The 13,185-nt window shown below is 35.6% G+C and overlaps 1 protein-coding gene and 1 non-coding gene across 2 annotated transcripts; one reads left to right on the plus strand and one right to left on the minus strand.

Moving 5' to 3' along the window:
• Nucleotides 1-266: 266 nt before the first annotated feature.
• LOC11441882 (protein LAZY 1) lies at nucleotides 267-3,067 on the plus strand. Its single transcript, XM_039827827.1, has 5 exons — nucleotides 267-272; nucleotides 354-420; nucleotides 1,033-1,709; nucleotides 1,957-2,239; nucleotides 2,828-3,067. Exons 1-5 carry the CDS (start codon nucleotides 267-269, stop codon nucleotides 2,845-2,847), a joined length of 1,053 nt encoding a protein of 350 aa, XP_039683761.1. The 3' UTR covers nucleotides 2,848-3,067.
• A 6,599-nt stretch (nucleotides 3,068-9,666) lies between these two features.
• LOC112416829 (small nucleolar RNA R71) lies at nucleotides 9,667-9,773 on the minus strand. The gene has a single exon (XR_003007344.1). It is a non-coding gene; the product is annotated as a small nucleolar RNA R71 (small nucleolar RNA).
• Nucleotides 9,774-13,185: the final 3,412 nt, after the last annotated feature.

Consider the following 13,185-nt stretch of genomic DNA (forward strand, 5'->3'; position numbering starts at 1 on the left):
TCAAAAGAAAGTAGATTAAGCAAGACCTACTTGTTGCTTTGTATCTATCTAATTGTTTTTCTCCATACAGATATCTACCTTAGACCCTTGCATTTACAAACTTCCAACTAATTGAGTCACAAAGAAAAGGTCTTTGTGCCTTTCCACGTTATCCATCACAACCACCCAATCTTGGAGACATTTTTCCATTCTCATTATTTATAACTACCAGCCTAATTAATCAGTTAAGTGGGAGACATTGGCTATCAAATTAAGAAAGAGTCAAAATGAAGGTATGTCTAAACTCTTAACAATTTATGATGAAAATGTTCTTTCAAACCTTTGGCTTGATCCACACCTTTTACCTCCTGCAGTTGCTTCAATGGGTGCATCGAAAACTTCGGCAGACCAATCTTGATCCCTTTAAAGATTTCACAATTGGTAGTCAGCTGTTCTTATTATTCTTATCTTTTTTTTTTCCTCCGAAATTCTCTCTTTCTTTTCTTTCATGGACGAGAGTGAGAAGGGAAAGGGAGGTTGACAATGCAAATGTTCTCTGATGTGTACGATTTTATTTTTGCTGAATAGGGTTTTAGAAACTCAAGATAGAATTAACCATCATTTCTAATTATAGCCGTAGATTTTCCATACTGATATAATTTTACGAGAATGTTCGATAAAAAAAAAAAAATATATATATATATCAATTATATAATTTACTAATCTGTGTGCAAAAACCTTAAACTACGGAGTATATGGAATGGAAGGAATATCATCGAATACGCCTTGACACAATTAAATTGTCACATTGATGGCCGGTCACTCTCAAGGACCCCAGTTCATTTAGATAAATATGAAGATAGCATATATAAGATAGCCTCTCCATTGCCACCACGGCACCACCCTACCACTATTGTTCTATATTCCTCTTTCTAGGGTTTAAGAGTAGCACAAGCAAGAAATAAATGTTTCACCAGGTGATATAGATTTTATATTTATCTTTAATTGCTAATTTCACAAATTTAGTATTTTCTTTTGAAACTCCAATTTCAGGAAATCCTTGTGCTTGTCTTACAGTGCAACTAACACTTGACACCAAATACTCTCAGACAAAGCCAAGTTTCAGTTCAATTAACGAATCCGATTTCTTCAAGCCGCATGATCATGAAAGTCAAAAATTTTGGTTCAGAGAAGATAAATCACAAGAAGAAACATCTGAAGTCATCTCTGAGAAATTTCAAGGTTTTTTGACAATTGGAACACTCGGTGCAGAACCAGCAACACCAACGTTTGCCTCTCCTTTAGGTAACATACCTATGAAAGATGCAGCCGTGACAGAGACTCAACTGAAGCTCATAAGTTACGAGCTTGAGAAATTCGTTGAGGCTGATGAAGAATGTTTCTACGAATCATCTGGAAGAATAAGCTTCCGTAGCAACGTCACACTTAGCAGAAAGAAAACAGATGGACTCGAAACTGAAGATCTTGGAAACAAGGTTATATGTCCACTGCAAGAATATTTATTGGGGTCATCCTTCGAGATACGAGAGAAAACAGAAGTCAGGATAGAGAGGGCATCAGTAAGAGAGACACAAGTAAAGCAAGGTCGTAGGTCTGCCTTGCATATTATCAAAAAAATGTCGAATATGGTCCTCAGTTCTTCAAAAAGCTGTAACACCTATGGGAATACTGCTGATCATGCTACTTCAACCAATGAAAAGCTGTGTAAGGTTGGTCCCTATTACTAGATATTCTATTACATAATTAACAACACTTACTTGATTAACTCACAAGAAATTAAGTAGGTTGGTTAGTTAAATTTAGTTAGTAACAATAATTAATTTGCTTTATTTTTCAAAATTATCCTTAAAAGTTTTAGGACTCATTATTTCACTCTTTGCACCTAGTTTAGCTATCAATCTTGAACACACATGAAAAAAGTCATAATATGTTTGGTTTATTCATCTGGGTGTGCAGGTTCTATATAAGTTTCACAGAAAAGTCTTTCCTAAAGACACCAAAAATGCAAATAATTTTACTAAATCCCACAAAGGTAAGATTAAAAGTACTCCTCGTGACTGCTTCGATGAATATGAGAACGGAGACATCACATATCCGAATACTGGCAGAAGATTTCATTTAGATAGCAAGTCAAAGAACTGGTCTAAACATTGCGAGATAAACTGGAAGCTACCGCAAGATGGCCTAAGCAGTGGTTCGCTTGGGAACAATGAGCACTGGATCAATACAGATCCAGAGTGTAAGTGCTATATATCTCTAAAAACTAATTGTTCAGAAACACAAATTTCATTAAGTCTGAAAATCAGAGCGATTTGGTGGCTTAAGCAAACATATGATAGGGTTTGCATCTGCTTTGATTCTTGATAGAGTAGTATTTGCCACTTGTAAAAGAAATTTTATTTTCAGCATCAATATAGGCTCATATTATCCTAAAATTATTTATTTAACATAAATATTTTTTAGGTTATAACATCATGTACTTATTAATACTTACAAGGAATTTTTCAATCAAGGAAAAAATACTTGCAAGTTACAATGAATAAGAAACATTTTCAAGCATAACTCCATCCTCCCATTGTCTTTATCTTGCCCTTGCAAAATATTGTAAATACTCAAACCCTACCAATGTGCAAAATATACCTTCTTTAAAAGTGATATATAATAATATGTAGCATACGACAAATTTCAAACTCAATCCCCGACAGGTTTTTCTATTTCAATGCAAACCAATATACTATGGACTATGGAGCATCATATTATTTGCATTGCATTATAATTGGAATATACTTATGTATTTTTGACTAATTTGCAACTGTTGGTTTTGCAGATTTGGTGCTGGAGCTGTAGCAACTTATGCTGAATGAAAGTGTAAATAAATTGAGCCTGTATAAGAGACTTCTCAAGAGTAGTATTTCATAGTGTGGTTGTGTTATGCATATACATTTGAGTTTAAGCTGATAAGATTCAATAAACCTATACATTTTCATGAAAGCTTCCAAGGGAGTAGTTACTCTGCAGTCAATCTTATTTGGAAGATATATAGTTTCATGTGAACTCTTAAGTTAGTCCCAAATAAACCTGTTATGTTTGTAGTTTTGGTTATTTTTACAAGTTTCATGTGAAAGAGCCATTTTTGCATCACGTGTGAGATAAATATAAGCACTCTGCAGGCAAACTTGAGAGCTTAATGACAGATAGCTCACAACAAAATACGTGCATTAGAGACCATTCAAGAGGGCATGCAAGTTACCCTCTGGTAAACCAAGATGGAAGTATTGGTGGTGAGCAGTTAAAATATAAAAGAATGATAAATTAATGCATATGATTATTATATTTTTAATCTTAAAAATATAATAACATTAAATTTGAAGAATTCATAATGTTCTGGACCGTCTTGAAGGTCAATCCAATGATGACAAATGGACTAAACGTCCACCAGACTAAGGTTCATCCCCTAAAGGAGCACGCCAATATTAGTACACCTTACTTCACTAGAGCATGCCTCCGTGCATCAAGCACCATATAGGTGTCCTCTAACCGCCTCCTAATCACATGCCGCATCTCACGAAAATAGTTATTCTTACACATTCCTATATAAGGGTGACTTAGCTTCACCTCCAATGTATGATTCATGTTTCCCACACTTCTTACACACTCTTTCTCAGTTCCCATATTGACTTGTGCGTTGGAGTGCTAACGTGCCTGCAGGCACCCCTTGTTCCACCGCAAAGACTCGTCGCTACCTTATCGGAGCACTTTCCGCCCTTGTTTCCTACATCAGTCTCTTACCGGACATATCATTTGGCGCTAGAAGGAGGGCATCGTTCGCGAACTGCCACGATCTAACGATCCTCCACCATAACTAATTTTTTTTAAATGTTCCTCCGTCGTAATCGTTTTCAGTTACACGTTCCTCGACCATAACGGTTGATAGTTACTGCTCCATCTTCTGAAGAAATTGCCGGAACTCGTAGAAGAACTGCCACAAGTCATTCCTCCACCGTGCAGGAATAACTTTTTGCGATTCAAATCCTCCAAGATCAAGCGATTCCAGTTCTTGAACCGGTGAATTACGAAGGAAACACAAACAACATTGTTCACGATGCAACAGTCAACACTCGTTCTTCTGCAACAATGGAAGTGCCACTTCTTCCTCCACCTCCTTCACGCACGGAGGAAGCTCCTCTTATTCTGCTTCCAGAGACGAACAAACTCTTGACAGATATGGTGGATATACTCCAGCAACAAAATAATAGGCTCAAACAGATTGAAGGAAATCAAGAGAATATTCCGACCGAAATCACTACGTAAATTGAGGTTCCTCAGCAAAATCATCGCCACAGAACACCGGTGGTTATCGACGATGTTGTTTCCATTCGTGAAAACCGTCGTAGGGATGATGGAAAACCTCCATACGACTCTGACAAAGGAAGCAATAGTCATTCTTCTCGTCGTCATTGCCGCGAGAAACCGTCAAGCCACCACGGAGGGAAAAACTCTCCTTCACATCGAAACCATCGTTATTCTCCAGAGAGTCTGCGTAGGAGCCACTGTAAGGGTCCTTTCGCGTAACCGCCCAAGTGATGGTCAGATTAGGCAAGTGTACTAAATCGTTTACCAAGGAATAAAGTGATAAGTAGAGTATCGTATCTACAGAGATTGTTGTTTCGTCTAAACGACTCGCGTTATTTATTTTAAGTTGACGATATAAAATAAAAGAGTTAAGGGTTAGAAATTGTAATTTTTATCTGTTTGCAATAGAGCAAGTAACCTGGTTTGTTTGAAGAAAAGTAAACAGCAGTTAGGATTCTTTGAATCCCCCTATTTATTTTGTTGGATATTAAATAACAATCATGTCGCGTTTTGTTATCTTAAGTAGACTATAAAGTGATGAGACCATTGAGACGTTCTAACATAGTCGGTTGCCAAGATGCACATGTTGATCGCACGGCGGGGTCTATACTATCTCGGTTGATCTAGGTTTGTCCCTCCGATGGTTAACTGCACATGTTGATCACACGATGATCCTTATGTGCGGGGTCTTGCTAATTCAAAGGTAGTTGAAACATAAACTTAAATTGTCGTTCCTAGGTTTCCAAAGGCAATGAAGGCCAATGTTCTCGAAGGTCTTCCCATCTATGAATCTTAGGACACTTATAACACATTATCCTTCTCCTCTAAGTAGTTCTACAAACGGGAAGCCCTATCAGCGTCTACCTAACCGAGAGGTCGACAATATTGGCTTTACTAGGTTCACTCCCCTTAGTGCTTGTTTCCCTAATTAAATAATTAGCTACATCCTAGGTTCAATAGAATTTACTCAGTATTAGTAATGTCACTTCCTAAGTACTTACGACTAGGATCAACTCACTTTCGGTATCTTTTGAATAGTTATTTAATCACTTACTTCCTTGACAGGTAGTCATTAGTATAAGGATATAAATATCAAGATATAAGCATCCAAACAGTAATAGCAATGTTAGGTCATTTCACAACCTAAGTACATAATCTAGGGTTGCACTTTGCTAGAATAAATTAATCCTAATAAAACTTAATTGCAAACAGAAAATATACTAAAATATAAGATATTAAATTAAATACTCCCTCTGGTCCTATTTGTAAGAGAAAGTTGGGTCAACAAAAGTTAACGTATTTAGACTGAATTTTTAACTAGATACATCAAGTTTTGTTGACCAAACTTTCTCTTATAAATAGGACCGAAGGGAGTAATTATCTAACAAAACAAATAGAAGTTCATCTTAGAACCCTAGACAAGACAAATAGGTTCTTTTTTCCGAAAAATTGTACTTTGATCTACTTATAACATCAAGTCGCCACGACTAGTAAGATGACGATTGTACACATTGGCCAGTGTCATTGTTAGCATGTTGTTTAGGATGCATCACAAATATGAGAATAATCCGAGAGATAAGTTTTGAGGATGTATGCCACGATTTTTGATACTACAAACTAGATATTTAAAGTTTATAGTCGATTAAAATACTTCAAGGTGGCTAAAATACGAGTTTAAAAATTATTTTCATGAGGTAAAGGATATCACAACTCAAATATACATAATTCTCAATCAAGACTTAGATAAATCAATTATAAATAAACTTTGGTTCAAAGCATAACATTTCAAAACCAAAAAGAGTACAAATTTGATTAGAAGTACGCAGTTAAAATATGATCCTTTTATCCGAACTTGATGTCACCTATCAGAGCTGACCACATCTCAAAATAATAAACGACATAAAATAGAGTCTTCAAATAAGGCATAAGCATAAACATTCATCAAAGTTGTGAAAATGGCGAAACTAACATTTGGTTAGTCATCAAACTGGAACATATATTGTACCGAAGCACGTGGGTCACATGCATCGGAATACAACCGTGGTAGTGCTGGCACATGGGATTGTTTCTAGTGGTGGAGATTTACACGGTGTTAGATCGGTGGCTTCCACTTCCAATGGTGGGGTGTGTGCTTGATGTATGTAGACTGTCGACACGAATTGAAGATGGAGTTGCGTGTAAGAAAAACTCGACGGGAACCATGCAGGTTTGACATCTGGTGTCCAAATGACTATCAATATGCTTTTTTGGAAAGGGAATCAACCCACAAGTGGAACTCATGGCTTTTGCATTAAGTATGAGCTTTTTACACCATACGAGTTTCATGAAGGCCGAAAATTAGATTTTATTATTTCAGGCCCAATTTTAATAATTTTTGTTTTATTTTATGTTATGGATTTTTGACCCATTAGGGTTCCTTAGTTTTTAAACACTTAAGTTGTAGCCAGAGATACACTTTTTCATTCAATAAAATTTCAGAATTTTGTCAATTTTTGGTGGATTCCGAAATCCTATTTACACAGTTTTTCAGTTGTAAACTTGTCATTTTACAATTTAGATTTAGTGTTTGCTAACCTAAGCTTCCGACTGTGTCAGTACTTGAAAATGTGATTGTTCCAATGCCTCCGGCGTTGGGGATAGCCTTGGTCAATGCTTTTGGACCAGATGATAGTGTCCCTTGGACACCCCATCAGAAAACTAAATTATAAAATAGTGTAAGCCTTGATGGTAGCTAAACTCAATGACAGAGAAATAGGAGTTGAAACTTTGCTCTAAATCAAGGTGAACAGTTTAAATAGGATTTCACAAAAGAGGTTGTGCAAACTTATACACACTAGAGAAAATCTTAAGAAAGGAAAAACAAAAAATAATAAAAATAAATCAATCCTAATGAATTAAAGAATAATCAACATATCTATTTGGATTCTCTTCAAAGAATGAATACAGAGGTACTTCAATTTCCCTCATAAAATGTTGAAAACAAGTTTTCTAAGTTGTATCATAAACATATTGAAGCCTATCCTGGACATATCAGTCAATAATGTACTTAATGAAAAAGTAAAGAAAATCAGAGCGATTTGGTGGCTTAAGTCACATATGATAGGGTTTGCATCTGCTCTGATTCTTTATTGCTGAATTTTCGGCAGGTCCTCTACTTAATATATGACTTCATTGAGTAGTACTTTTTCCACTATTAAAAGAGGTTTATTTCCAGCATCCATATAGGCTCATATTATCTATGAAGCACGCACGTACGACACGTGTCGGACAAGTGATGAGTCATTTATATGCTATTTTAATATGCTTTTTAGTTTAGTTTTATTTAGATTTTATATAATTTTATATTAGTATTATTTCCTTTTTAGGATAGTTTACTTTAAATTGCAATTTATTATATTTCAGGGAAGAATATTGGATGGATTGAGTCTTGGAGCAAAAGAAAGGGATTTGGAGCAAATTGGACACGAAAATACGAAGATTGGGAAACAAAATATATCTCCCACAAGTCAGAAGCCTGGCACGGCCCGTGCTAGCCTTGGCACGGCCGTGTCACCCTCCAGAAGACCTTTTGCTGCTTTTGCTTGGACTCCAAGCTATTCTATTTTGGCGCACAATCTACCGAGGAATATTCTTGGAATATACTTGCTTAGATTTTAAGTCAATTGTGTACTATAAATAGAGTAGCTAGCCATCACAAATATTCATCTTTTCTTGGAATACAATATGTGACAATTGTCTTTCTAATAAAAGTTCATTTTACTTTCTTGTTATTTATCTTTATGCTTTCTCTCTTCTTCTCCTTGTCTACGATGAACGTCAGTGAGTAGACTTCTCTTGTCTTGGGATTATTGGATAAGTCTAATGACATAATCCTAATCAAACCAAGCTTTAAACCTTAATCTTATGTAACCCTAATTCCTTATCTAAATTCACCGCTTTAACATGGATCAACCATTATCAAACTGTGGAAACGAAAGTGGAGGGTTTGATAATTGTTTATCCATCATCTCAAATATCAATTCATAAAACGAAAGTGGAGCTTTGATATTTGAACAAGTGAATTTAGACAGAGATTGTAAAGGCAGCGAAATAGTCTTTACAATCTTTGAGACATATAGTTTCGATCTTCAAGGGAACTAATAATGATCAAGTCAGCGAAATAGGCTTGGTTGTTAGAGGAACCAAAATCTAATAGTAATCAAGTCAGCGAAATAGGCTTGGTTGCTAGAGGAACAAAAGAGAAACTGTCTTGAGAAATTAGGTCTAACATAAAGTTATAAGTTTAATAGTTTGGTTTGAGAAGGACTTGTCGTTAGGATGAACCAATAATCCCAAGGCTTTTATCTTTTATTATTATTTTCTTTTAAATATATAAAAATACAATTTTCTACTTCCTATACTTTAATTCTAATCATTGTTAAAAGATAATTGAATTCATAACTCCCTGTCGGAACAATACTCTTATTTTACTACTTCGATAAGACCGTGCACTTGCGGTTTTATCCCATCAAGTTTTTGGCGCCGCTGCCGGGGAGTTATTGTAATTTGATTAACTTTTTAATAGTGGTTAGTCTAAAAATATATATATATATATATATATATATATATATATATATAATAATATATATATATTTCTTACCTTTTTATTTTTTTATTTTTTTATATATATATATATTTAAAATATATTTTATTTCCTTTTCTTATCTTTTTATATATATATATATATATATATATATATTTATAAAATATTCTATCTCTCTCTCTCTCTCTATAAAAAATAAAAAAAATATAAAAATATAAAAAATAAAAATATATATATTTATATATAAAATCTCTCTCCCTCCATTTCTCATTATTTTATTTTATTTTTTTTTTATTATTTTTTTTTTCTATCTTTAACCGCTTTGATTTCAGGGATGGCTCAAAGAAACACACAATAATAACGATATGGCTGAGAAGCGTGCTCTCAAAGAGTATGCAATCACATCTTCAGATGAGCCGTACGATACTATTGTGTACCCAACGGTTGAGGATATTAAATTTGAAATAAAGCCTGCACTTATTTACCTGGTGCAGCAAAATCAATTTTTCGGATCACCCACTGAGGATCCGAATTTTCATGTTTCAACTTTTTTAAGACTCAGTGGAACTTTGAAGGCAAACCAAGAGGCCGTAAGGCTGCACCTCTTTCCTTTCTCTTTGAGGGATAGAGCTAGTGCTTGGTTTCATTCATTGCAAATTGGTTCTATCACTTCATAGAATCAAATGAGGAAGGCATTTCTTTCCCAATTCTTTCCCCATAGTAAAACTGCTCAATTAAGGAGTCAAATCACACAATTCACTCAAAAAGATGGTGAATCTCTTTACAATGCGTGGGAGCGTTTCAAAGAAATGCTTAGACTTTGCCTCCATCATGGTTTTGAGAATTGGCTTCTTATCCACACTTTTTATAATGGTCTTTTGTTTTCCACAAAAATGAATGTTGATGCAGCTGCAGGTGGAACTTTGATGAATAAAACTTACACAGGAGCCTATGATTTGATCGAGAACATGGCATACAACCACTATCAGTGGACAAGTGAGAGAGTTATCACTGAAGGTACTCCTCCACCCTCTAAAAAAGAGGAAGGTATGTGCCAGGTTTCTACCCTTGATCATCTATCTGCTAAGGTGGACACACTTCTTCAAAAATTTGATAAATTATCTCTAAGTGTCGTCACACCTGCTCTTGTTTCACCACCTTGTGAATTTTGTGGAATACTCGACTATACTGATGTTGAATGCCAACTAGGTAGTGTTGCTAAAAGTCCCGAGCAAAAATTTTATACCTTTGGACAACAAACAACACCACCCATTTGTGCAAACAACGAAAGAGTCTCTCAGAAATCCAGCTTGGAAATTTTACTAGAAAAACATGCTATGGAGCAATCCAAGCAATTTCAAGAACTTAAAAATCAAACTGGATCTTTGAATGACTCTTTTGTTAAGCTTACATCTAAAGTGGACTCCATTGCTACTCACACTAGAATGGTAGAAACTCAAATCTCTCAAGTAGCCCAAAAAGTAGCTACTTCCTCTCAAACCCCCGATGTCTTTCAAAGTCAAACTGAAGCCAACCCCAAAGACCTTATAAATGCTATTCAACTTAGGGATGGTAAGCAGTTAGAGGACCCCATTATGAAAACTAAGACAATTGAGGGTGAGATAGAGAGTGAAAAGCAACAAGGTGAGAAAGTCATAGGAGAGAGTGATAAGCCAATCGTTTCACCACCTTATAAACTCAAAATCCATGTCCCACAAAGGCTTGTTAAGCCTAACCTCATAGTGATTGAGAGTTTTTCCACCCCTTGTGTGATTGAGAGTGAAACCATTGAAAAAACTATGTGTGATTTGGGAGAGAATCTCAGGTTGATGCCACTATCCCTTTGGGAAAGATTGGGTATTGGGTAGAGAAACCTTCTAATCGTCAAGCTAATGACTCTAAAAGAGCGTTTCGTGGGAGGCAACCCATGAGTTTTATTGTTTTTATTTTGTTTGCTTTGTTGTTTTAATTTGTTTTGTAGGTATTTGTCCAAATATGATGCGAAAAAGTGAAAAAGATTTGAAGCCATTGACCAGAAACTCACCCAAAAAAAAAAAAAAAAAAAAAATCTTCCCTCTTTTTCCAGAAAGTTAGCACGGGCCGTGCCTAAGTTGGCACGGCCGTGCCAACCCATCAGCACAAAAAAAAAAAAAAAAATTATTTTTTATTTTATTTTTTCTTCCCGTATCCAAATCAAATAACATCTATAATCCTTCTTCCGTAATTCTCTCCAAACTTCACCAACATTCATCCACCCACAACCAAACCAATCTAAGGTCAATGGCATCAAAAAGGAAAGGTGAGAAGATTGAAGCCTCCAAAAGTGGTGCAAGCAAGAAGCAATCAACAACCCGAATCATGGGATCCAATTCAAGGATTCCGAGCAAAGCAATAGGTATAAATCTCTAATCTCTAGAACTATCTCTCCTTGCAGGTACCTTGATGTTAATGCTATGGATAGACTAGAAATAGATGAACATGTGATTAGGCTGTTGAATAAATTCCCAACCCTGTGCTTAGGTACCTTCACACGGTTATTGCTTGCACCATATGGAGTAGAAAAGAGGTAGGAATGATGAGCTATTTATGTTGTCGGACATGCTTTATAACCACCATGTTAACATTTGCTATTTTTTTGCTTGATTATCTTGTTTCAATTAATAAAAAGAAACCGGATGATAAGGGTGATATAATGGTAGGTGGAATCATCACTTTTATTGCTAAGAGGTTTAGGGTGAGTGTGAATCAAGGGATCAAGAGGATAGATGAAAATTATTATCCAAACTTATATACTCTCACTACTTTGTCTTTCCTTAGAACCCATGACCATACTCACAATTATCAATATGAATGGAGGATTATTAGAACTAATTGTTTGATTATTCTACCTAATTCGGACATTACTAATCTGGAGGTGGTGGAAAATTTGCTTTATGTTGGTACTAACCCACAGGTACAAGATGATGGTGATGATGATGGTGGTGATGAAGAGGAGGTAGGTGCACAACACCATGAACAAAAAGCCGGTGGAAACTATAATGATAAACGGTGGGCATGGATGCAAACCAAAGTTCAAATAATATACACTGAGCAACAAAAACAAGGTGTTGAAATGGTCGGGATAAGAAACGATGTCCTAAGGGGCAATCAAATAAATGAATAACACAATCAAATGTTCCGATCATGATGCAACACCTTCACCTCCAAGGTCCACCTTGTGGATTTCCATAAAATTGTGAGCTCTCCTCTTCCTCTACTCTTCTCTATTTTTCTTCTTCTTCTTCTTCTTCTTCTTCTTCTTCTTCTTCTTCTTCTTTTTCTTATTTTGAATCATTGAGGACAATGCTTCTCCTAAGTGTGGGGGGAGCCTAATAAAGTGTCTTTAGTCGTAGTGTTTCCAAACTCCCTTGAACTTTATTCTTTTGTTTTGTTTTATTGTAAAAGGCATGGTTAAGTAGCTATTTTTTATTGAAAATATCATGACACAAAATTTTCATTGTCTCCTTTTATTTGATTGATTCTTGTACAAGAAAGCAAACTCTTGTGTTTTAAGTCTTCTTGATATATCCACATCTTGTTTTAAAGTGAATAAGAAAAACACAAATTTGCTTCCCTTGAGTAAATGTATGAATAGGTATTTTAAGGAAACGCGTTTTAATCTTAGTGGTGCATTAACATTTAAAGATTCTCAAAGTGCCAGTAGTATAAGTTAGTATAAGGGAGTTCATAAAAAGCCAAATAAATTCCAAAGATCTAATCATTGAATCTAGATTGGGGAAGGAGGTAGGCCCTCCGACTTCCTACGTGAAGATGATTGTTATCTTGAGGAAAAACTTTAAAAAAGCATCATTGAATCTAGATTGGGGAAGGAGGTAGGCCCTCCGACTTCCTACGTGAAGATGATGTTTTAAGGGATACCATTGAATCTAGATTGGGGAAGGGGGTAGGCCCTCCGACCTCCTACGTGAAGATGTTGTTCCTTAAATAAAGAACTTAAATGTGCAAATGGCAAAGAACGAAGATTCTCAAATACTCCCATCTCTCTTATATGAATTATAGAAGGAATCTTTCTTGGTTGGTTTAGTGCTAGGATTAGACCATGTTTCCTCATAATGCCTATCTTATACAGGAGCAAGAAAAGGGCTGGACTTCACACACACACTCACTTGAAACTTGATCGTTGGGTTGAATAAAAATTACAAGAAATGCTTGAGTTTGTGATTAGTGTACATTTGGGATTTAAGCCCTTG

The sequence above is a fragment of the Medicago truncatula genome, chromosome 7 (assembly GCF_003473485.1).
Source record: "Medicago truncatula cultivar Jemalong A17 chromosome 7, MtrunA17r5.0-ANR, whole genome shotgun sequence".
Lineage (NCBI taxonomy): Eukaryota > Viridiplantae > Streptophyta > Magnoliopsida > Fabales > Fabaceae > Medicago > Medicago truncatula.